The 27,158-nt window shown below is 37.5% G+C and overlaps 1 protein-coding gene across 1 annotated transcript in view; it reads right to left on the bottom strand.

Annotated features, from left to right (window-relative positions):
• Positions 1–26,930, bottom strand: part of BTAF1 (B-TFIID TATA-box binding protein associated factor 1) — a 46,786-nt gene extending 19,856 nt beyond the window's left edge. Inside the window, 16 exon segments of the mRNA XM_075758209.1 lie at positions 235–384; positions 624–728; positions 805–925; positions 2,080–2,204; positions 2,336–2,476; positions 3,025–3,201; positions 3,437–3,532; positions 5,053–5,142; positions 7,665–7,733; positions 9,013–9,124; positions 9,781–9,917; positions 10,291–10,454; positions 12,442–12,588; positions 15,322–15,436; positions 16,438–16,561; positions 26,601–26,930. Coding sequence (XP_075614324.1) covers positions 235–384; positions 624–728; positions 805–925; positions 2,080–2,204; positions 2,336–2,476; positions 3,025–3,201; positions 3,437–3,532; positions 5,053–5,142; positions 7,665–7,733; positions 9,013–9,124; positions 9,781–9,917; positions 10,291–10,454; positions 12,442–12,588; positions 15,322–15,436; positions 16,438–16,561; positions 26,601–26,614 — 1,887 coding nt within the window. The 5' untranslated portion in view covers positions 26,615–26,930.
• Positions 26,931–27,158: the final 228 nt, after the last annotated feature.

Raw genomic sequence — 27,158 nt, 5'->3', positions numbered from 1 at the left:
CAAATAAAGACTTTATAAAGGGAGCACGCTACATGACAGAACTGTGAATTCTCATGGATAACCTAACAAGGACTATTTTGCTGTACCAACTTGAGGTTTGTAAGATAGGTTACATTAGAGTTGTAGAAAGGGACCACCACTCCCCTTTAACACCTTTAGAACGTGTTTTTATATACGGCTAATCAGTTTCCTGCTTTCCCCAGAAAAGAGTTAGTGAGGTAACGTTTCACTTACTTTTGATCTGGTTTTTACTTCGAGCAACATGTTTAAGTCAATGGGCATGTGAGAAGGCTGCATCATTAAGCAGAGCCAGGCTCCCATCCACGGACAAGCAGCTGCAACCACATACTGTACAGATGCCTTGTTTAACAGTTCCAGCCATACCTTGGGAAAGAACCATAGTGGAAATAATGATAAAATTGTATATGGTCTATGTAAGATCATATATGTGCTGGTAAACTGTAGGAACCATCCTATTCTTCACTCTGTAGTAAAGCAACACATCACTATCTACAAAATAGTTAACATGAACACACTATTCTTTATCTGCACAAAACTGCAGAGGATATGGAAGAGCAGAATACACAAACACTATATATCCAGGTCTTAAGTCATGCAAATACCTTGTGAATAAGATCCAGAATTTCTTGGTTGCTTTCCAAGATACAAAATTGAAATATATGCCTCAACATGTCTTGCAGAATTGGAGTCAGCCATGTCGAAGAGCTCTGAAACAAGGATATCGTATGATCAAGCAGATTCCAGTATGTATCACAGTAAACGACTAACAACTCTATTTCTTACCTGGTCTTGGGTAGACAGCAGTGTGAATAAAGTTTCCAGTGCTGCTTTTCGCACAGAAGATATAGTATGATGCAAGAACGGCCACACACGTGGGACCAAAACTGTGAGTGACTGCTGAATACTAGTACATGAAGGGGAGATGCAGAGGCAGTGACAGGGGAGAAGAATACAGAGTTCAGTTAATTTTGTTAATCCTCATTTAGTTTTATCCAAAAAAAGGCTTTTTAAAAATAAAAGTATTATTGCATGTGCTTTGTGATTTTAAGTGAAGGATCAAGTTACCACAGTTTAAACATTTAAAATGGTTTGAGTCAGTATCGTTTTTCAGGAAAATACTGGTTTTTTCCTTACTAATATAAAACACTAGCCCATTCAAGCATGTATTTTTACCATGTTGTTTCCCAGATTATACTTTGGGCTTTGTTCAACTATTTAGAAAAGAGGGGGTTTTGTGGTTTTGTTTTGAACTTATTATTAGGCATTTATGAGTTTAGAAATAATTAAAACAAGGTTGGATCTCTTGTGCATGAGCCTGCACATCAACTGATGCAAATAGTACTTGCTGAATTAAAGACAGTATTAGTGACAAAATTTCATTCTTAATTTTAGATTTGGGCAAAAACCAGCTTCAGCAGTTACAAATCATATAGGATGAGAAAGATAAGATGTGTATAGCATCTACCTTAAGTGCAGACACTGCAAGTTTACCGTGTGTATTATGAAAAATGTTCACATATTAACATACAATTCCTTTGATTTGACAGAGTCCCAAACAGAGAGGAACTAGGCATTGTCTTCAACCAGTCGGACTTACTGGTTGTACTATTGATGTGAATTTTCAAGTTTGTAGCTTTCTTTAGAATTGTTCCAATAGTAAAGTTCTACAGGTACGTGCACGTGTTTTAATGTACATAGTTTGCTCTCATTTGGAGTTTGTCAACAAGGAGCAGACAAACAAGAAGTCTGTGGGCAGGACCACCATGTGAGTGGGGCTGATCGCCTTTATTAAAATACCCAAGATGAGTGTGTGTGTAAGACTCACACATAAACATGTCTAGTACCTTTATATTATTTTGTTGCCTTTTACTAATGTAATTAAAATAGAAGCACTGTCTTAACCTTCACTTTAAGGAAAAGCAAAAGTAAAATTAAAATACTGATTTAAATAAAGCATCTCCTTGGCACATGATTTGAAAGCAACTTTGATTATTCCAATTTGAAAACAACCGGACAGTCCAACCTGCAATACTGAAGCAATACTAATTAAAAAGTTACCTGCATTTGCGAACCTGAGGATAAGTCAGAAGGGAGGAAAGAAGGATCATGATACTGTTTGTGGAAGCCGTCAAGTCATCCAACTCCAGAAGTGCATCCCACAATGTGTTAAGAATAAAAGGTACCTACACAAATAAGCCCAAGAGGTTATCATAAAAAATAGGAAAAATCCAAGTCTTGCCTCTAAGCATTATTTTCTTCACTCAGACCAAAAGTGAACTTTTCAATCAGAATTGATGGAAAACAATTCAGTCACCTTCTGAGACTGAAGTTGGACCAGGCTTTCCACTACTGGTACTAAAGATGCTGCAGCAACAGCTCGGACATCATCATCCAGATCTTGGAGACCTTCAATTATTGCAGGCAACACTTTAGGCAATAAAGTGTTGATCATGTCCTGCCAAAAAGATCAAAAGTTTTTTTAACCTGAAAAGCATATAATGCCCCAAACAACTAAGCAGTACTCTGTGTGAATAAACCTGTTTCTTACATAAAGCAGAAGTTACAGGTCCAAGACTGTAATCTAAATATTGTTAAGTTACCATTCATGAAGTAAAACCTAGGTTATACATTTGGATGAACTGTAACTGAGCTCAGCTTTGGTGTAAACAGAGCTCAGTGTTTGCAAAATAATATCACCAATAGACTAAACCTCTTGTACCACTCAGCTCTCTTAACCTGGCATATGAAAGTATCACCAGGCAAGCACAGTCTCTATCATGTTTTGTCTAAGTAACTTATTCGAGTTACAACAATACAACTTTGTTATATAGTTGCAGATTTCTGCAGCCTGGATATAAAAATACAGTCATACATCTTATAACCCACACGAGGCTGCAGTGCAAGCAAGCTTGCGTTATCATACCTATCTACTGTTCAGCCGCATCCTCAACTCTGAGAGCTTTTTTTCCAAAGCTCTCTGCAATTTGTCACGAGGATTATTACCTGACGTACTGCCAAAGCATACTTTATTCCAAGGAGACCACCGTGTCTCACTTCCCACTGTTCCTGTGTAAGCAGCTTCAGGAGAACATCCACAGTTTTATGAACTCCAGTCTCATTCATATGTTTCAGTACTACTCCCAAAGTCTGAGCACAAGTCTCACGTACTGGTGCTACCACCTAGGGTAAAGTAAATGATAAAACAGGTATTTCTGTATGAAGTTTGACTTAAAAAGAAAATAATATGAGTCACATGACCAAAACTGCTATACAAGTATCTGTTACTTTGTAATGAGCATCTGTGAGCAGTTACAACAGGCACATGCAGTAGCACTGCACAAAGTGTAGTTGATGTGCTGCAGTATTATCTCCTGGAGAAGCTGCTGATCTACCTGTTCACTCAGGGCCAACTTACTTCATCTGAAACAAAGTCTCCAAATCTGTCTAACGCAAATACACAAAGTAGTCTAATAACCAAATCTTCAAGCCACTCCTGATGCTGCTGAATCATCTGTAAAAAGAGAAGAATTGAACACCTTGATTGTATTTATTCATAAAATATTTCTGATATGCTTGCTTTAGCTAAAATTCATATAAAAGATATTACAACATGTTTAAATTGACTGAATATAGTCATCTTGCACAGACAGTCAAAGCAAAATAGCACTAATTCAGAATAATTCAGCTCACCTGGCTTATTAAACATTATTATTTGTTGGTTTTCGGTTTATTTTTTTTAACCCACATAGTATCTTTATCAAAAGGCTAAACAGCACCTTGTAAGGTAGGCAGATAATTCTATCCCTACACAGCAGACAAAGGTAAGGTCATTCAGATAATCTATACTGACTGATGTCAACACATCCTAGGCAAATCAATCAATACATGTTTGAAGAATACTTACAAATAAACACAAACAATGAAGCAATACTACTCCACTGTGGGAGACTCAGTGAAAGGAACTCGCTCTTCAGCCATCTCTCTTCCAGATTTAACGAAACAATTTAGACCAAGCTTGTCTTGAAGCTCTGGCCTCTGTTAGAAACCCAATTGCCATGTAACTCAATCTCAGAGCAGAAGCCCCATAAAAGCAACTGCTCAGGCATCATCTTCCTCATCTCCACCGTTTGCCTACAAGATCACCACTTCCCTTGAAAACTATCATTTTAATGAACAAAACTTTCATCACATTATGGATTTCATGTTCCCATAGATGTCAAAGAATTATAGCCTGCATATAGCATACACAGCAGTCTTTGAAGCGAGCCTGAAGTACACACACTCGTTCCATAAATAGTTAAGAAACTGAAGTATCTTATCATTGCAGCATGTGTTATTATTACCCTACAATCTCCGTGGAACAAATACTATTCCACATGGAAGCAAGAAGCAACAGCAGCTTTTGCTTTGCCTATATACCAAGTATGCTGAAGTAGCTTGATTTCCATTTGACAAACGTATATCCTCATTCTTCAACCCTCTCTAAACCACAAGCATTCCCAGCTGCTTTTACAGCAGGGAACTCAGTATGGCTGAGATCACTATTAGTAAACAAGTTATTACTGTCAGGATATTTCTAAAAAGTGTTTTCCTTTTAAATAGACTAACTACTTTTTTCTCATAACAGCAAAGCAAGCAGATCAATACAGTCCCCTTACTATTTAAGTGAATAGAATGAGATGGACTGAGACACTTCACTAGAGTTACATAATCAACTTGTCAATTCTGCTTCAGTGCACCCATACCATGACCCCAAAATAGTATTTTCTAGTACAGAAGCTAGTATTTATTAGCTTTACACACAGTCTACATATTAATGGCTGCTTATACAGTAGTATTTTTTTTTGCACAGGCCTTTTTAAAAGAATATAAATATTTCATCAGTGCATACGATGATTTGATCCAGATTACTTTCGGTAGACAAATCTCGTGGTTTATACTCCCCCAGATCACCCACTGCCTGCAAAGCTTAAGTATTTTAAATGAAGTTTAGAAAACAGACTTCTTAAGTCTCCATGACTGGAAACTTACCTCTTCTAAAGTGCTATCTCCCATTTTACCACCACTTTTACCATGAGCTTTAAGTATCTCTCTCAGTCCAGTACCTGCACCATGTCGAACCTAGAAAAGTGAAATAAGAAGTCAATTTTAAAATATTTAGGAACAGAAGATAAAAGCCACACTGGGTAACTGAAACAATCTTCTTTATTCTTAATACAGACATTTCAAGTGCTGCAGAGTTAGTGGTACTTAAAACTTGTAGGAAAGGGTAGTATTTTATTAGATCAAGTCATTTACTTAAATACTAATCTGTGCAAAACCAACCCACTTTTTCCTAAGTATTTGCCAGTTTATGGACAAAAGCAATTAAGAATTGCTTCTAACACAGAATATGTTATCTTATTTGCAGTAATACAGCTAAAGATAGTTTTCTTTTAGTTTTTATCTCACTATGTTCTAAGACACTAGTTTTCAGAGAAAGAGCCACTAGAAGATATTACTTGTTTTAATAAGTTTATAAGCTAAAGAAAAGTGTTATTCTTATATTTGTTAAACACTTATTTCTCTTATTATATTTATATTGCTCTAGAACTCTTTATATCTCTTAAACAGTTTGGATCCTCACGGAGGATGCTGCGGTCTGCAAAAGAATTTCTGACAATTGCTATTTTGTATAGCTTACAAACCTGCCTTGCTTGGCTAAATATTAAAAAAATAAGTGAACAAGTGATATGGGAAAGCAAGTATAGCCACTTTGTATGTTTCCCACCAAACATGAACAGTTGAACATACTAGGAAGAATTCTGGAAATGACAGAAGACCAGTAGAAAGATGTGCTACAGACACACCTGTTTCTGGTATTTTTGATATGTAACGGGACTAGTAATTGGCTCATCAAAAAAAGCCCACTCAACAGATACAGAGAAAGTTACAAAAGCAAAGCCTTGAACCGTATTTTCATTGAGAGGCCTTCACACAGGTTAGACCAGAACTTACTCTTTTTTTAGGCCTCTTGAGGTACATGCTTGCTGCTAGCAGAAACTTAGTGTATTTCATTTCATGATAGCAACAACTAGAACTGAGTAATTGGTAGGTCCTCCCTTAATCAAATATCTTAGATGAAGCACAACCATACACATCCCCATACGTGCAGCTCAGTGGCTGTTGGTAAAAGCTATAAGCAAGCCAATAAAAACCATAGCACCTCATCTTAAAGTCCTAATTGTTCATAATACACCAATCATTTGTTTACTTGGTCTGAGATTGCTTATAAGCTAGTTTTTACAAGCCAAAAGAGGAAGACTTTGCTAGTTAACTTCTTAGTTTCTGCAAACACAAAACAACAGCAAGACAGACAAATGCACAGAAGGAAATACCAGTAGTAGGATTCATCTTGCCTAACTTCAGCTGCCTCTAAGCTAGGCAAGCAGTCTGAACCAGTCATCCAGGCTGCCTCTAGATATTGCAAGAATATGCCAGAGGGCCATTTTATAAACACGTATTTTGAGGTAGTTTAACCTGTTTTTCATCCAGAACATACCATAATAATAATTCTGTATTGATCTACTTCCTAAATTAAGATGTCTGTGCCCTCTATCAAATGTACTAAGAAAGTTATGAGAACACATGCATTCCAGAAGATGAGGACTTTGGCTTCAACTCCAACAAGCCTGCTTTCAAACAAGGTGAGGCTTATTAGCTCAGATGCAGTGACGTGCCACAAATATAATTACCCTTTTTCTGGGCCCAAAATAATTGTGCTGACTGCATATGATCTATATCTGTGTTTCCAAGTTTGAGGTCAGTATGGGCAGAGCCAACTTTCTATCACAGGTGTATCTGTAGCACAGTTTCAAAGTATGTTGTAGTTTGTGTAACATTTAATCTTTCAAAAGATCAACTTTTTTATTAAAAACCTCAAGTTAGTTGACAACAATTATTTCCATCTTCTGCTCAAGGAAGAGACACCTTTGTCAGCTACTTCATCTTTTTGCTTGGAACAGATATCAAAGTTGGTGGAAAATAGTATAAGGAGTGAACAGAAGAGTGAGCAAAACAGGTTTTGAATCTTGAAAATAAGTTGTCTAGGCAGCCAAATATATAGTTTTTGTAGCTGGTATTTACTATCATTCTAAAAAAAGTTAAAAGTTCCTTTTCATCAATGAAGAGAACAACTAATGATTTGTAGCCTACCCTGTTACCAAAGGATCGATTCCCTCCGCCTTTTCTGCTAGCTTAGCATTAGACAAACATGCCACAGTTAGCAGCAACAGACTCGCACAATATTCCTCAAACTGTTGATAAATCCAAGCCTGTTTTAATTACTTAATCTTTTTGACTATATATTCACATGCTTTTATTTTGCTTGAATTTCAATACTTCCAGGGTTCTCACTTATAATCACTGCTTTTCATATCTTTCCCACTCTCCACTTAAGTATGCATTATACATCTGTTTTCATTTCCCCTTTAAATGAGTCTTAAAACACACTTGTCTGAGCTATGTAATCTGTATTTACGATTGATGTAGTTTTTGCTATCTAGCAAAATGCTCTTAAATCCTACGCACACAATTTTTGTCCTTCTACTGAAGCCTTTTCTTTGATTTATTGTTACACCTTAGATACTGCACGTATGTCTTACCTCCCAAGAAGGGTTAAAGAGATCATTGCACACCTCTTCACAAAAGCTTTCCAGGGGCCATTCATTTGCCTAAATTAATAAAAAAAAACCACTATGAGATAAAGAGAAAGGGATCAGACGAACACTTCTTATATTGTACACCACTTAGATATGTGAAGATAACAGACACCTACAAAAGCTTAAGTATTTTTCTTTGTTTCTGGACAGAATTGAAATAAACAAACAACCTTCTTCCACACTTCAGAAACCTTGCTGATTGGCATCAGATCTTTTGAAAAGCTTATGAAGTTTGTCTGTTAGTACTGTCACCTCTTCTCTATGGTAATTAATTTTGATGTTCTGAACTTCAGCCTCCCTTTAGGAACCATGCTAAGGCAGAAAATTAAGCAAAGTTTCTTACTCTCCCCAGCAATTCTTTCAATTTATGATCTTAGCCTTTAAAGAACATAACAGGGAGATTACACTACATAATCAAATTGGGTCAATTAACCCAGTAATAAACATCACCCTTTTCAAAACAGATTCCAGATTTTTGAAAACCAGAAGCACATCCACTATCCCAAAATTTCCTACAAGGAAACTGACATGGCTGTGAAAAGGAAATTATGACACTAACATTAGTAAGTTCACACCATCATAACAAACAAAGCATTTGAAAGGCTAGCAACCAGCAGCTACTCAGCCCCTAGTTATCATCAATCTCTCAAATTCATTTTCTTATCATTGTTTTGCAAATTACTTAAGCTACACTTGGAAAAATCTTTTTTTAGAATAGAGAGAGTTTATCTAATCAAGATAAACTCTCTTCACAAACTTCTGTGTGCCATCTGTATTCTGGTATAGCATTTCTTACAATTTTTCAGCTTTTCATTCTATTGAAACAAATGCAAGTTTTTCTGAGACTAAGGTAACTGTTGAAATCTTCAGCTACTAAAGATAGAAATTCTAAATTAAGCCTAATTAAAGTAAGGTGAAGATTAAGTAAAGTGTACATGAACATTTAGATCAAATTATTTATGGCTCAGTGTAATCGTATCATCTAAGTATTTAGCACAGTTTTACAGTTTAATACCCAGGTCTGATACCTGTAATCCACCTAGTCAGGTTCATTTCAGTCACAAACTGCTACCCATGGATTAAACATGTTTTCTGCCTCAATGCTATGCACAGTTTGAAGCCTATTTGCTTCATTACATATGAAAATAAGCTGGCAACAGCATTCTTTAGTCACTTTACCATTAAGAGAAACAGAGTAAAGAATTGGGAAGCATAAAGGAGTTTTATTTTACGTTACTCTGCTAAAAAACTGAATGATCGTGCCTGCTAACAGCAGAACAATACATCATACCTCTTCTGGAGCATTTTCAATCAGTGTTTTTGAATCTGTGGCAGGCTGGTTGATGACAACATTTGCAACTTTTCTTCTCTTTTCTTCCGGTTCTCCATCAGTGCTATCATTGCTGAGAAGGAACAAGTATAAATTTATAAACTGAAAGTATGCTTTAGGGGAAGTAATTACTTTACAACTGAAGTCTCAGATACAATAAAGTGTGGCAAGAATACAAACCAAAGAGGTTTAACACTGAAATATGCAAAATAGATAAGTTCACATGTAAAAAAAAAATCAAATCAGTGAGGAAACAGCAGAATGCTGTCCCAAATTGGCAATCCTTCTCAGTCTTTTCCAAGAAATACAGAAATTCTTAAATAAAAATCAAGGAAAGATAGTTTTCTTTACTGCTTTTTATAAACACAGTAGGTACAGTAAGTCACTATAAATTAGTGAGGAACACAGGATGCATCAGAAAGTTTATCTTAAGAAAATAAACAATAACTAACAATTTAAGTCTCACATTTTCATGCGCTATCCTCAAGCCATAGTTAATAACAGGGACAAGCCACAAATTTTAACTGAACATCCCATTATTTCAGGATCCCTCTGAAGACAGGTCCTTAAACAAAGCTCTACTGGGAATAGATACAGCATGCAAGTGTTTTATCATCAGCACAATTAGCATGTAAAAGATTAAGCTGCAAAGACTATAGGAATTTTTCCAACAGATAAATCATAATCTCAGTTTAACTGAAATAAAAGCAAACCAGTTCACTATTATACCTCTTCTCATTAGCTTCCACTGCATCTCTGGATCTTTGCTTCGCAAATAGCTTAGCCATTCTTTTGGCTTTATTCTTTTGTCTACTGCTCATACCAGCTCGAAATTCTGAGTCAATTAACTCAGCAGCCTGAAGAGTCTGAAAGAGAAGTCATTCATTGTCAATTCTTCTTACAATGAAGGTCCTGAAAAATCCTCAAACTCACATTGCTCTCAACTTCCCCGACCCTCCATCATTTCAAACTCAGAGCAGCAGTTTGACATGAAATAACACTAACATGCAACTATGGGGCATAAGAATTCAGGAAGGCAAAGCATACCATATTAGATGTTGATCATCATATTTAAAACAAAGATTATAACCGCAGAAGCACAAATTTGATTGACTTGGTAGTGTTAGGTTTATGGCTGGACTCAATCTTAAAGGTCTTTTCTAACCTAAATAATTCTATGAAATAAAGCAAACCCACTGTATTATTCCTTGCAGTCAAATAGCCCAAGGTTTTACCTACAGGTTGTTTGTTTACTAGTGAAACTGAAGAAGGCAAATAGTCCAGATCTTCATCATTGAACAGATCTTCAGTATTCATCCCAATTGCAGCACCCATATCTAAGCCAAGTTTCTTTTGTAACAGTTTCCTCTGTCGTGCTATCCTCTCTTTAGGATCAATTTCACCTTAAAAAAAGTTTTTAAAAAGGGGAAGATGTGTCAGATTTCCAAACAGATCTGTTATTGAAGACTTGTTCAATGAAATAAGAAAGCCAAAAGTTACAGAATTAAATTGCACTTGCCTAATACATTGATACAATCTTTTAAACCAGATTACACTGATTCCCAGGAAGACCTTTTCTGCTGAAGCTATACTAGTACTTAAATTGTCATCAATTATTAAGCAGAAAATAGCTCCCATGAAATTCATTAAATGACACTTGGTCTACAGAAGTAAAAACACCTGTTTTCCCTGAATTTTTAGGAAAGTAAACTTTGAAAGCAGCAAAATTAACACACTAAAAATAAATCCAGCAACCAATTAAAAAACTAGCGCTTTTTTTTATTGAGCACATGCATCCTTGTGGGATCTGTTGATTTTGGCAGTCTGTATTTTTGATGGGTTTTTGGTTGATTTTTTGGTGTGTTTTTTCCCCCCAAAGGTTTCTTTTCCTCTTAAACTATCTTCTGTTGGGAAACACAGACCTAAAAAATAACAACCACCAATGAAACCCCTCAAATGATAGTCAATCCAATATCCTGTATTAAGCTAGGTTGAATCCAAACCTGTTTTCTTCAGAAACATTCTTCCTTGTTAAAATGCACTAGACCCAGGTGTCTCCTTTCCTTCTGCCCAAACTAACTCCTGATGGCAATGTACACTGCAGCATAAGCATGATTTTCCTAGGGTGCTGGAGTCTGTTAATCTCATCTTCAAGCTTCATGTGTCAAGCAAGGCTCATTTAGGAAGTTAGAGAAGCTACCTCAAGAATGTTGTGAGGCTTCAACACTTTAATTACTGAAAATTTAGATTTTGGGAGCACCCACATTTACCTAAAAAAGATTTTAGTGCCTGAGTAGGCTAGACCTTCCAAGTAAAGTGAAACTTGTAGCTCGTAGGGCTGTCAGACTTCACTCTCTTTACATGTGCAGTACGGAAACGAGCCAGGAGACTGGGGGTTTTTTGGTCAAATATCTGCACGTAAACTTGTAAATAGGTGACCAATATTGGTAGAATTTACACCAGGTTGAGTAGTAATTAGTAGTTAATTATATCTAATAAGCTTTTTTTTTAATTGCATGAAGCTTGTACACCACTTTATTAACCTAGCATAAAAGATGGCAAGCAATAAAATAGGAGCAAAGCTTAACAGACAGGATAGTGCCTAAGTGTCAGGAGCCATAGGTTCTGTTCCTTGCTGAGCTAGTGATCTTCTGTGTACACCACACAGAACACATCACACGTGGGGAACGAATGAATGAGGGCTATGCAGTCAGAGCAGATTCTTATCTATAGCATCATTTCATTTGGTGCAGAAACTGGAAGACAGACTGCAATTAGAGTACAGTAATAGCAAAAAAAAAAGTCTTAGATTAAAATAATTCAATGTCATTACACTAATACAGACCAACTCAGCTAAAAAGTTGCAGAAAGGTATCAGACAAGTCACATGAAACAAAAGACATCACGCAGGCACTGATATTTGACCTTCCAACTTTAACAGTTTTATCACAGTATCCTTCAGGCAATTGTTCTGTATTTGAAAGATTTCACGCTTTTAAATAAGCCACATCCTACTACTATATTTGAGAACACCGTTTTAATGAAGAAAAAGTGGTGATAGTTCCTGCACCTCTTAAAGTCTACAGAAATTCTACAGAAGTCTTTAATATTGCTTTTTCCACTCCCTCTTTCAGGTTTCCGCTCTCCTCTTCCCCCCCATACACATACTAATTCTGATAAGAGAGAAAAAACCCAAACAAAATGCACCCCCTAAGAAAAGTCATTTAGCTTGAGTAAGATAATACAAACCAGTTACGTTGGGGAATATTTTCCTTCCATTATTTCCTAGCATTCTGAGAAATCATGAATGACTAAACTCATAATACTGCCACAACAAATTTTTTCAAATGAGTAAGTTTTCTTATCTGCAAGTAAAATACAAAGATATACCTGATGTATCATCTTGGACTTCAAATTCTGCACCAGCAGATCCAAGAAGAGATGCACCATGTTTTAACAACCGACATATATCAAATCTGTCAAAACGCAACCGATCTGTTGAAGGTGAATCTTCCATAGGACTTTCTGAGCCTGGTTCTAGACAGAACATTGAAAATAATATTAAGGACAATGTGATGAAATTTTTGCTCAAAGTTCTGGCAGAAGATTAGGTGAGAGAAAGAAGTAGTAATTTCTTTCCTCCAAAGGAATCATCAGACACACAGCATTTTGATTCACAAAGTGTAAAGGCTCCATTTCACAAAGACAGACTGAAAAAGCTCACATAACACTTAATTCAGTATAAAATTTTTTTCACATTTTTCCCTTGATAAATTTAGCTTTTTAAGATCTTGGACACTTACATACCACTAGGTCTTCTCTGGACACATATGGCCAACTTGCAGTTCGAACTGCATATGGCTCACAAATAGTTCATACAAGTATCATGCCAACACTGTATCATATTACCAATGGCCAAGCATCCCTGCTATGGAAGCTAGAGAGTAGTCTTAACAGGTATGGGAGAAAGTCAGCTCCCAAGGGCTGCTGAAGACTAGTTATCAGCTCTTCTCAAATCCAGCTGCGGGTACAGTGCAGTTCGATACTGGTACCTTGTGAGGAACAAATCTCATCTGTATCTCAATTTCCTGGTTATTAATTCACTTCCAAAGTATTCCCTCCCCTCAACACTCACAGATCAGTGTGTTTTGTGGCTTCTAGTCACGTGCAGCTTAGTATCCAAAAAGATTGGCTATTCCTACATAATCCAGCACTCTCACATCCTAAATTACAACGAGCAGTATAAATACAATTGTTGCCTACAAGAAATAAGCATTTAGTTTGGTGTGTTTCATCCCACACTTATTTATGAAAGCTTGTTCACTTACAGTAGAATGAGTCTAAGTGCACAAGACACTGTACAAAATAACCACCATCTACATTTCTTCAGATCTGAAGTCAACATTTCATTACACAAATACAAAAAGAGAAGCAATTTATAGCAAGCCTAAGAACCTACAGCCAGACCACTGTAAAACACATGTATTTGACTACTACATCAAACAATTTAATTGAAATAAAAGAAACAAATGTCTGCATAGCCAGTTAGCCCTATTAAATGGTACCTGTTTCTCAAACACACATAATTACCTTTCAAGTTTCGTATCTGATAGGCAGATATGGAAGAACTAGACAATGCATCCAAAAGAGCTGCTGAACTTGGAAACTGGGCAACCTGTCAGTCTTAAAGGAGTATGGTAAGTAATTCTTGGAACCAGCCTTGTGAAATTAACTTCTATCCTTGGTAAGATAGTAGTCTATCAATAAAATTAAGTACATGGATAAATACAATTTACTGGGAAAGAGTCAGAATGGTTCCTGGGAAAAAAAAAAACCCACAACTAAAAACCAAACCCTCTCATTGACCTGATTATGAGTGTCCTTGAAGAGCTCCAACAAGTGGATAGAGGGGATCGAGTCAACATAATATATTAAAAAGCTTTTGGCAAGATTTTATATAAAAAAAATTGAAGTAACTAAGTTACCACAGAATTGGGGAAAACATCCTTTTACAGACGGACAGGTGTTTAAGGAGATAAAAGTTAGTTTTGGAGTCCTTCAGGGATCAGTGTTGAAACCAAATCTTTAGCAATGGGAAGGAGATTTTGCTACACACTTCTCAAACATGCAGATGACACTAAGCTCCTCTGGGTAACCAAGAGTCATAACAGCATTAAGGAATCCAAAATTAATAACCTAAATCATGCCTACACGACACTGAATTTGGAACTGGCAGTTAACATTCAATAAAGATCTTTGACAGTTTTCTGAATTCACCAGCTTATTGGGCAGACACAACCAAAACCACCAAGTACAGGCATCATCAGGAAAGACACTGAAAACTTGACAAAGTGCATAGTTTTACCACTATGTGTAAATATCAGTACTCTAGTGATGTAGGTACACTGTGTACAGTTCTGTACATCTCATGGAATAAGGTAAAGCACAGAGAAGGACAAATAAAGTTATTTAAAAGACAAAGCAGCTGCCTTGTAAGGAAAAACTGAAGAGACTGCAACTCTTCAATCTGGAGAGAAGTTGTTGGAGGAGAGCAAATATGACAGTTCACAAAAATCATAAAGGCAAATGGATAAGGCAAATCCAGAACTTGCTTGTCAAATTCTATAGCAACAGAACCAGGAGGCACTGAATGAAACATATGAGATCACCTCAAAGCAGATATAAGGGGTTTTGTTGTTGGTTTTTTATTTTGTTTGGGTTTTTTTAAGCAGCAAATTTCTGGAACCTGCGCTACATGAGGTTGTGAACATAGACAGTGCCAACAGGTTTAGACAAAAATCACTGACAATAGATCCATAAGTTGACAATAAAAGCAACTCTAACATCCCTAACATGACAATTTCATAAGCAAAGCGAGTACAACCAGAATAGGCTTCAGGAAGCTGCCATTTCACTTCCCTCAGAAAGGTGTTTTGAACAAGGGGACAGAGAAGAGAATGTCTGCAAAATATCATGACAAAGTTGACTGGTTAAAAGTTTCGCCATTTTACTAGTTATTATTCCTTTTATCTATAAAAGCTTTATGAGGGTACAGAGCACAAGCATGGCAATCTTAGAAGAAACAAAGGTCAGGCACATCATTGTAACTGAATATGAACATCTGAAGTCAGACATGTTTACCACGGTCCACACATATAAAAGTCTATGCTCATAAAAACCAGAATGACACAGTTGGTTTGAAAAGTCTCATATCACAGTCAGTTTGCATCAGATAAACAATGAATTGTACATAATTCATTTAAGCAGCACCTTGTTTTGATTTCGGAGTTGGATTCCACTCAGGTACATTTTTCACTATTGCTTCAACAGCCTGGCCAGCCGCAATACGAGTATCCCAATTCGTACTTCTTAAATACACTAAGACCTTTAAGGAGAGATCAATAAATAAATAAATGTTTGCTTAAAACGTACTTTCAGAAAATCCATCAGCTGTTATGCTCTATTAAAACACACTTTTAATGCTATGGATTAAGACAACATTCAAAGCAACAAAAACAATGGACAAGAAAACAAACCAAGGAAATGCAAGCAGCCTTCTCTACATTGCTCGCTGCTTAGCGGAACTCTTGCTATGGTCAGACATTAAGAATTTATCTTAAATTTAGTCCCATCAGTCAAACTCAAGCATGATCTCCTCCAGGTACTGAACAAGGCTTGAGACTTTTGATTTTTGCTTTCTAAAAGGAAGTTTTCAAATGAGATTAATAGATCTTAAAACTCTGAAGTCACTTAACCCAAGACAATAGACAACATGGGCCACTTGAAGCAACATATGCTCTTCTAAACTAATTTACCACTGTGTCTCAAATCTGAAAAACTATTTCTTTCTCTGAAAGTGGTTTGATAGTCATGATTCCTTGGCCACTTTGTTGATACCATCAATTGTGGTGAGGGCACCTGTTCAGTAAAAGCAGAATTGAGGTCACTCGGCCACCTCCAGCTGTCAGGTACAGACTATTTTTGGTGGTTTTACTAGACTTAGCCAGATTGAAGTCTCAAACTTATGGAAATCTCTTTCCATTTCCCAGCCCTTTTAAAGACATGCAGCCTCCTATATTTTTGATACTGTATCACAAAATTAACAATCTTTAAAGGAAGGAGCAGAAATTTTTATAAGACAGTAAAGCTTTCTCCTCAAAGAAGTAAATCTGAACTTACAGGAAGCATAGAATATCAATACTGAATGCAAAGTGAAACCTCACTTATTAATCATTTCAGAGGCTGACAAAACAGCAGGCTTAACGGAAGTAGTCTCCTCATTTTCTTCAGTCTCCTGTTTTCAGAGACTACTTCTTCCCACAGAACCCACACCCCTTTAATAGTGAAAACAAAACTACTTTAATGTACTAAAAAAAAATTGCTTACTTTAGATAAGAGATTATTCAGTTCATGAGGATGCAGTTTCACTACTTCCCCAAGTTGCTGTGCAGCTGCTTTTCTTGTTACTGGTGTTGTACCAGTGTCCAGTAAAATAAAGAGACGATCAAGCCTAAATATGATTGACAAAAACCGAAAATGTTATGCTATTCATAGTTCCACTGCCCATTTCTATTAATATTCCCCCACATTTTTCAGTTTATCTAATGCAAGCAGAAGAAATGTTTGCCTGAAGACTGCCAAGTGACAGGGTGACAAATGTACTTTTTTCTAACAGTAAGCACAGTTGTTCTAAAAGCACATTTAATTTGGTAAGCAAACAAAATCCCCCAAACTATTAGAAAGATTAGTTTTAAAAAAATCTGCAGGTACAAGAAAAAATTTAATTGTTCCCTTCTTTGTTGCATGATAGAACATTTTCAACATTGAAAAATAAATACTGTTAAGTTGTAAGTGATCTTCATCAAATTTTGTCTGATAAAGCAAAGGGCTCAGCTGTTCATATTGTGCATTATCATTTATTTTTAAGACATAGCCTGTGATCTATAATCTCAAACTCTGCTTTTCGCTTTTCACATACTTCTCCCCTAATTACCTGGAATATATAAGATCAAACATGTTGTTGTATTTACAGCTTTGAAATAATATGATACCTCTGGCTTTCCCATGAAATACAGGAACTTAACAAGCAGATGTGTTTTCACAGTAACTCTGTATTTAGTGAAAGAGACTCCAATCATCTGATTTCAGACTAGCTAGCTTATTTCTTGTTCAGAGTTACTGAATGAGAAAGTCATCATATAAAAAAAGCACATAAAAATAGAGACTACCCATCAATGATAGAAGTAACAAAAGTTCATTATTCCCTCCACTATAAGTGGGACAGTTAGAACGTTCTTTACAGGGTGCCTAATTTATCCATTAGTTATTGGGTAGTATGAGGTTATTACTGAATGCGACTCTAGAATCCGTCCACGTAGTGCAATCAGAATTGTCCCTTCTAGCCTTATCACAAAAACACTCCTCCAAATATTGCAACAATATGAAACTGGAATTTATACAGCATTGAAGCTCACCTAGATCTGCCTAACGAAATAAGCATACAGATACCCTGAACAACTCCCCTTCCTCATAAACACATACCATAGGTTAGAGCAAATACAGGAAAAGGACAAGTGTTTTGCCTGTTAGTCTGTTGCTAGTAATTACATCTCACCAAAACTGCCTTTAACATTAGTTTCAAACATTTGAAAAAACCAAAAAACCTCTAACATCATCAAATTTTGTATTTTCTTTGACACGCTTAAACTGCATTTAATCCTGAGAATATCTTATAATGTGTCACAATACATTAGGAACAGCAGTGCTACACCAAGCCATGGTAGTAATGTCACAGAAATAAGTTCCAAACCCCAAATGCTCTAATAAATGGAGATACTAGATTAAATATTCATTCAAGATTCTAACTGAAAGTATTTCAAATCATTCTAGTGTTTTAGACACACTTCTGATACTTGCCAGCTTTGAAATAATTGTCTTTCTACTACTAAAATAGGTGAGCCCATTTCAATTTCTGTAGCTAAAACTGGAATTTCAATTGCTATGATTTACTAGTTAGTAAACTCTTTTAAAGTTACATAAAAATCAAACCCCAAACATATCTAAACTAGCAGTTTTGTATAATTAGACAGTCAAGGAAGAAAGCAACAGCTTTATAGATTCAACTCTTCCAAATCACTGATAGTAGACTAGTCAGGACGAGCATATCAGATACTTCACTATTTACCAGTATTTTTTCCTTAGTACATTTGACAGTAATAACTCAACCTGATTTGCAGCACACTCTATTATTCACTACAAAATATGCTAGCTTGCAGAGCAACCACATCTTGCTTTAACTTGCTTGTTCTCTCATTCTTAAACTCAGCTCTTTCAGTCTTCATTTCTCTGTGAAACTTCAGTGTTCCAAACTCAAGAAGTTTGCCATTTAGCACCACCCACTCCTTTAACTATCAAAATATCTTTTTTTGTCATCTCCAAAGTCAAGCAGAATGTGCATCTTAGACCACTTCCTCAGCTAGAACTCTGCATGTATCAAAACACGAGAAAACCACTATGACAGCCTACCTTCAAAAAATCTCAAGTTGAATTCCAATCTTAGTTACAACACTAGATATTCACTCCTAAAACCCACAACTTTTCAAAGCTCTATTACCTACACAATACAGTTGTGGGGTTTTTTTCAACCTGCAGTACGCTTGGTTTGTAATTTGCAGTTTTAAATTGCAATATGCTTAACTTACACACAAATGTGAAATAAAATAACAAAAATCTTTCTATTGCTTCACATCACTATAGGAAGGTTTCAGCATTCAGCCCCAGCAAAATAAATGGAAATAGGATTTGCAAATACAGCTAACTAGCAGTAGACTAACAGTACTCCTGGTCAGACAAATCATTCTTCCCTTCCCTCACCCAGACTTCCATGACATACAATTCCCAAACAGTTAATATTTTGGAGGTGTTAATCTTAAGTTTTGATGTTGCTGCAGCAGAGTACGGCAGAGTCTGAAATCTACTGCTTTAGTTGGAAGAGTAACACTGAGAAAGTTGCCACTGACCAGCAGCACTAGGTTGGGGTTTGTTTTTTTTTTTTTTTAAAGTTTTCATTCTTAGTTTCATTAAAAATGGAAAAAATACTAAAAATTCTAAACAAATTAATTTTGAGGACCTGCAGTTTGGAAAGAAGTTTCCTAAATTCTGATAAGGTTTTTATTCTCAGAACAAACAGCCTCTAAACTAGTTCTTAAAGTCAAAAGAGAACTAAGGAGTTTTCTAACGGCATGTGGTTCCGCCTCTCATTTAGATGGTACTGTAAGCAGAGCACTGCATGGCTCACATCATTCACAAGTGTAACACAGAAGTCTGAATCAGTATAGTAGAGTGAAATGTTCTAACACCACAGATAAAATTTTTATTTTAATGAAGACTTCAACACAGGCTGTCAGAAAGTTGTTCTAAGAATACAGAAGACAAGCAAACAAGAAATACAAGGAGTACTTATGTGAAGAAAAAAATAAGAGAACAAAAAAGATTTATGGATTATTACAAAAAATCTAAATTCCAACAAAAGCTAAAAATGAAATATATCTCTAAAACTACTTCTCCTGCATGTTAACCACTGTAATCAGCACTTATAAATACAAAGTCCTACATTTTTAACTCATAAGCAATGGTTTAGATAATCCTTCTGTCACCTTCCAATCCTGAGTCAACTACATCTCATCCATAGGATGGCAACCATATGCCACCTCTATGTGAACTCATGCTATACAAGCTCATTACAAAGCACAGCTTGTTCAAAAAGTAGATACCTTTTCCTCTCACTTGAGAAATTTGAGATTTTCTAATCACTGATGAAGTGTACCAGCAAGAACTTGAAGCAGCAATTCTAAGTTCTTATGAACAGCATTACATTCAAATTAAGTATTTTTTCTCCTAAGAAATACCACGAGCTTTTACAGTGACACAGAGTTCATTAGTAATGTTTGGCACAAAAGCATCAATTCAGATGCTTAGGAACAGGCATCTAGCAGCATCTGAGACACTTCAGAATGAGTCATGCACATGGGGTCAGCGGCATGACACAGGATGCAGGAGATCCTTGTTATTCTGAAGTGGCAAGGACACATTATACTATCTAAACTGGCACCAGATGCCTAGATTAGGCAAGTGAATCCTCCCCACATAAATGTTCCAAGTCAAACACAGAGCATTTAATTAGGGCACAATAGTTTTGAAAAGACTAAAGCCTGAATTCTTACTTTCAGCATAGAACCACCTGAGAGATACTCAAGAATAATCAGTAGGTCTGTGATCAGGATATCAGCTGGAACAGCCATCCCAAACTGGGCCAGACTCTTCCACCACTAGACTACTACCACTCCAACAATTTTATTAACAATTCTAAAAAAATAAATTAATTCTTAGAGAAAGACTGCAGGCAAGAAGAATTCTAACAGTAAACAACTTCATTTGCATTGCTATTCATCAGAACAGCAAGGTTAGCTGTCATAAAGGGGAACATCATCTCTTTAATCAACATTTAAGCAAAATGATTAAGCATACAGGCTTAGTTCTGTTAACTAAAGGGGGTTTTGTGAATAAAAGTACACAGAAACTATTATTGACCCCCAGTCACTAAACATAACAAACCTTTTACTCTTGCAGTGCATTACTGCAGCAAAGACTACAAATAAAAAAATTACAAAGGACAAACATGACAGCAAGTGCTTTCAAAAGAGCCACCACAACTAACTCAGTGACACTCTCGAGGTAGCATGGTGATTCTGTGTTCTGGTCACTGCCTTCCAATCAGTTTTGCATACTCAGCATTAAACTAAGTTAGACATGACTGTACCTAGGCACCATAGACAGATGTTGCAACAAATGACCTGTTCTGTTTTTCATGCTAATCTTCAGTTCTTTGTTGCCTAAAGGTATGCCTCCAAACAGAGGGCTGATCTCCATTTGAAGGGACAGTTATAATATTTAAAGTGAATCTTATGGCACTCCTGTGGGAGCTGCATGATGCAATTTGAAAGCCCTCCAGCTAATAGAGGCATTAGAAAGCTAGTAGTGGGATAGTTAGTGAACAGATCAAGATACAGAGGTTATCAACAGTATCTCCAAAATGTTTCCAAAAGACAGCATATGCAGCTGAGTTGTATAAAGATCCAATCATCCCAGTGTAAGCATTCTGCCTGGACTGGGTCCCCCTGGACTGGACTTCAGATGAGGAAACTTCCAATTTGTTTATTTCAATGAGTTGAGGCTTGAAAGGGACAGTGAACTGCTCACTATTGCCAATGAAGCGATCTGTTTGGACTCTACATCTGTATGCGCCAGTATGTTTAACTGGCCAGGGAGCAGTCTCTGACAGTAAAGGGCAACTGGTACAGAACAGCTCATAACCACCCTAGCATATCATCCAACCCATTAATATTGTGTGACTGTACAAAAAAAACCTTAGTGATGCAGTCCCTGGAATAGTAATGTCAAACTCTGCCTAGAGCTCTTTGGAAAACTGGTAGCTAGCACCCATCAGAAGACAAGGGAATACTCTTAAGAGTTCACAGTATAAATCTTATTTCAACACCCAGCAACTTCCTCCCAGGCATTGTTTCTTAGTACAGAAATAGCCCAGAAATCTAGAAAACATCACTAAATTAAAACGTAGACTTGACAAGGGTTGACACACACTGTAAAATTCAACCTAAGTTTTAATGAAGATGCTTTAGCTTTTCCTGTTGACCTGATAATCCTTTGGTGGTGTGTCATCATTTGGTCAAATCCCAGCTTGGTCAGCTTCACAGCTCAAAAAAACTCAAGCCCCTACTAAAGCACATATAAACTGTTAAATAATCAAGTAAACAACTTTCCAATATACAATCAGCAAGCAATAGAAAAACCACTGAACAGAATTCAGAACAAAAATAGTGTGATGATACACATAAAGAATGGATTGTGATTTCACTTCACATAGGTGGGAGACTGTGGAGTAAATAGTTATAAAGGCGGGGCTGTGGACAACAGAGAAATTTTCTTGTTTCCTACAGAGCAGTGGAAGGGACACCTGAAATGAAACAAGACCTCATAGTGGTCATGGTATTATATACTGCATATGGAAGTCAACTGAATGCTAAAATTAGTATCATTAATTCCATATGAAATGTATATTTCATATAATACATGATCAATAGCATCAGGCTGTACAAGTTTTGTTTGTAAACTCTTACATATGTATCTACATCCAATGATGTAGCCCAAAAACATATGACCAATTACATTACAAAACCTATGAGAACAAAGAGGAAATTTAAACGGCTGTAAAGACACACTAATACAAGCAGTGTATCAACAAATTATATAGGGAATGCCTTGGTGACAATTCAAGTTCTAGCTGCTGGAGCAGGTTAGAATTCTTATCAGAATGCAAGCCTGACTTTTGACTTTCATTTCAGTCTGTTAGGTGTCTGAGAAATTGTACAGCTCTATCTCATTTAGGCAGTAGTGCACATGCTACTTCTGCTTTCCCCCACCCAATGACTGTGTTGGTGCTCCCTCCCACAAACAGCAACAGGGAAGGCAGTCCACTGTTCTGGTCTTGAATCTCCACAAACGAGAGAAAACTTACACTATTTTCCCCTCCTTTTTGAGTCAGAACTCCTGTAATCGCATTGGTTACACAGCATCTACCTATTCTGATGGTACAGGCATATGTCTTTAAGGAGTAGTGAAAACATACTTGTTCAGTTTAACTCTTGCTTTTCATGCAAGAGCAGCCATGAAGTAATAGCTTCCAAACAAGCTAGAAGCTGAACTCTTTCTTTAGACAGTTCATGATAACCCCAAAAAAACATTTCTAAAAGGTATATACAGCCCATAAAAGACATTTAGGATAATTTTGGTATCTTCAAGAACTTCAACCTCTCAGTGATGCAGTATTAAACTTGAAATGTTACATAAGTAATTATACCAGCCAGTGCAGCCATTTGTTCTTGGGAAGACACAGCCCTATACTTCAAAAGCCAAGCGCAACATATGAGGCCTGCTTGTTTTCCAGGAGCTTTACTACCATAACCTTCTGACATTATTATTTATATTACAATATACACTAGGTTCCTAGTCTACATATTACCAGTTTTATACAAATCCAAGTAAATGAAAGTGCTGAAAACTGTAGAAACTAGTATTAAACTTATGTGGACCAAATCAAGAACAGCCTGCGAGAAGAGCAAGTTGTTATGCTTTCCCATACTTGCTTAAGCAAGTGTCTTGGAAATACCCTGAAGGGGTTGTCTTTAAGGTACTTCAGTGTGAACAGAAAGATATACCTATTAAAATCAAATTGTTATTCTTAATGCGTCTTACCAGCTTCATGCATTTCATCACATTTTAAAAGCATATTTGTTCTCCTTCATACTGTGAAGGCCCTCAAAAAAGGGATAAAATCATTAACAGCCTTAGTGTTGGAATAATGATACACGAGGTGCCTTAAAGAAACTGAAAAAGAAGTTGTATTAGGTATTGAAAGGCACTATCAGTGCTTTATTATCTACTAAAACTCAATCACCCTGAGTAATCTATGAGCATTGCTATTTTCCATAAATAATTGGAAAAAAATTCATCTAAAGCATCCCAAAAGATCACTAGTGAGCCATTGTATTTATCCACTTGGATCATACACTTTGTAGGAATGAAGCTGAAGCAAAATTTTTCACTTCCTTTTTTCCTTCTCAGTTCCACTATGAAGAGTTATTTTCATTTTTTTATTAGCCATGCAAAACATTACGCTACTTCATATACACTTTTAAGATAAGAGACAGGAGACAAAGCCCACCAAATTAGCTCGCGCATTCACAGAAAGAACATCAACCTTCCCACCTATATGTGCTTCTAAAGGATGGTGTTCATTAGCTAGTCTTTTCAACATAAAACTACCAAAGAGATCAGCACATGTGAAACAACTATTCTGCAACATCCTTTGGTATGAGGTCTATACTGTTCTGCTTTTAGGTCTGTTTTCTAGTGTATCATCACAGAAGTGTTATATAGAAGCAGGTTCTCAGTCCCTGTAACAACAGAATCTGGTAAAAAAAGCATGTACACACAACACAAAATAAAATAACCGAATCTCTTTTGCCAATAGATTACAAATAAGTGACAATTATTTTCAAGATTACCTCATTAATAGCAAAGCTGCAAATTCTCAATCTAATTTTGATATATGTCAAAGCATTCCCTGTATTTGTTTAGATCTTCCTGAACAGACTAGGGTTTTGAGAAAGGTTTTCAATTGGCCAAAAGCAGAAACTAAACTTTACTGAGACAACCACCACTTGATAATTTACTGTTTCAAGAATGTAATAGTTGTTTAAATATGGTAAACAAAAATAGTTGTTTAAATATGGTTCCAATACAGAACTAACCCTAATGAAGTTTTTTTGTTACTATCAATGTTTGGTATGCACTCAGCAAAGACCACAGTCCTTGGAGAAAGATTAATTTGAATCAACTTCTTCCTCACTTTCCACTTGTATAGTTAGAATCATTCAACAATGAATGTTGGTCCTTCAAAAAATATAAAATGTAACTGTAACTACCTAGAGGAAAAGTGCAGTTCTCTACAGTTAAATGGAGCTGGTACAGAAGCTGGAACAACTACACCTTTTATAGAAGTATAGTTATGTGGTGTGTAAGTGTACAAAACAATTATTTGTAGGAGAGGACTTTAGAAATTCTGAAGTAAAAGCGAATACAAGATTTCTTTTATTTACAAAAGCAACACTGACATTGTGTCATCAGTGTTCCTATGATCCAGCAGATAAAAAGTTCATTTGTCAAGAGTTGCTGTGAAGCTTCAAAAGGATGTGAACAGATTTTGCCGTATCTATTAAAAAAACATGCAAATTTACACAGTATCACTTCTTACAGTTATAGCAACATCGGAGTTTGCCAGGAATAACCAAGACATTACAGTACTCCAAAACGTGTAATTCTTTTACCTAATCTATATGTGGAATTGAAACAATTCTATACCAACTCATAAGTATTACAGCACTTTAATAAAAGTTCTGTACCTTATGTTAAGCTTGTGTAACATTTTGATCTTAAAGTTGTACTCTGAAGCAACATATCACATGCGACATTATTAACACACCACTTTTTTATGCTCCATGCTGAAGCTTATCCAAAAGCTGAAGCCTTATCCAAAACAGAATTTTCCTGTCAGTTACCAGACCAAACAGGTGCCAACTACATCTTTGCATAGATCACTACTGCTTTTCACTAAAGCCGTGTAGTTTTACATAAATACAGAAACATTGGTAACTGAATTTGAAATCAATCTTTACAGTAGACACAACCCCAGCTGAAGAACTGTATCTTGATATTCCAGTCAGCCCCCATATCACACATACATTAGCAGAGTTATTTAAGCAGACTGCACCAGGCTTAATGTAACTATACTACTACTCTATTTCACATGTAGCTTGCAGTAGTATTTTAACGTACATTATAGTCTTGTTACAGCAATTCTTACTACTTCCAGATTCTTATAGACAGCTTTGGGGAAAAAAGGGCCCAAGAAACTAATGTAACAAGTTGATAAAAAATAAGAGTGGAATAAGATAAAGGGCTACTTTCTAGAAACTACAAACCTCAAACTAAAACACCTGCTACTTAGGAATCTTAAAAGGTGTATTGCTGCTATAAATTTTGAGTAATAATGGACTTCCATTGTAAACAGGCACACCCTTACTTTGCTACATAGAATTGTAAACTTATTCATACACAGCTTCAGATACAGAATTTACTTTTGTTCTAGCACTTCGGAAGTACACAGATACTACCAACACGTGACCTGAAGCTAATCTATCACAAGGTTAATTTGGATTTATAGTTTCCTTTAACTATTCTGTTAGTAAGCCTAACATCCCTATTTCACTCAAAAAAAGATAGCAGGAAATTGTGCTCAGCATTTTTTATAAAATAGCTCTATTAAGACATACCTCTGTATCTGTGAATACTTTAAGTGCTGGCACACCCCAGCACACGTGTGTAAGCAGATACTACCCAACATCTTGAGGCACAGCCAGAACACACTCATCACTTTTCTCCATGGAAGCCTGTTTTAATTCGTTTCTTTACAACTAAGGGCTCTGAAAGGCAAACCGGTTTCTTGCCAGTTTTTGAGACTCGATATCCCCTATTCCCTAGCAGTTTAACCCGAGGAAGGACTGGTAGCCTCAACGAAGCCGTCGAATTCCGGAGGAAGCCCAAGACGCCCCAGGCAGAGTCCCTACGGCCTGAGGAAGGGAGGGGGCTTCCCTGCGCACCAGGCACAGGAGCTACCCCACGCCAGGAAGCAAACCCTGGCGCCAGGGCACGCAGCCACCCCCGAACCCCACCGAGGCGGCCCATGCCGCCAGGGAGAGTGAAGGCCCCGGCGAGGCCTCCGCAGGCTCCCGAGGGCAGAGGAGGTGGAAACCGGGCACCCCTCTTCACCCCCGCGCCCCCCCGAAGCCAAGCCACACTCAGGGCCGCAGCTGCCGACCCTCCTTTCCCCACCCTTCCCGACTCCTACCGACCTGGAGACGGCCATGGCAGCCCGGAGCTGGGCCTCGCTGGAGGCGAGCGGCGGGACAGCAGGCGGGGGGGGGGGGGGGGGGCCGACGGGCGACGCCGCTCTCCCGGGGAGGAGGGCGGAGGGCCTAGCTCGGGCCTCTCGGGCGCCGCACCGGGCCTCGGCCCCGCCGGCGATCCGCGGGGAGCGGCTGAGCGCAGCTATGGCCGGCAACGGTCAGAGTCTCGCTCCCCCCAGGGGGGCAGCAGCGGCGCGGGCAGGAGCAGTGCACAACCCTTGGAGCGCGAGTTAAAGCTTCTATTCCCCCATCGCCGGGGCGAAGCCCAATGCCTGGTTTTATATGAGCAGCCATCTTGTATTTATTCCCTTCCTCCATGATAGCCGCTTCCTGATTGGCAAGAGCACCCGGCCGCAGCCAATGGAGAGAGCGCTTCTAAGAGCAAGGAGGGCGGGCGCACGCAGCGCCCGAACTGAGCAGGACCGGCCATGGAGCCTGCCGAGCCGGCTGGGGTGGGGGGGGCGCCGGCCTCCGGCGGGGCGTACCATCTGCACATGTCGGGGG

The sequence above is a fragment of the Balearica regulorum genome, chromosome 7 (assembly GCF_011004875.1).
Source record: "Balearica regulorum gibbericeps isolate bBalReg1 chromosome 7, bBalReg1.pri, whole genome shotgun sequence".
In the NCBI taxonomy this organism is placed as follows: Eukaryota; Metazoa; Chordata; class Aves; order Gruiformes; family Gruidae; genus Balearica; species Balearica regulorum.
This window is presented reverse-complemented; position numbering and strand designations above follow the sequence as displayed.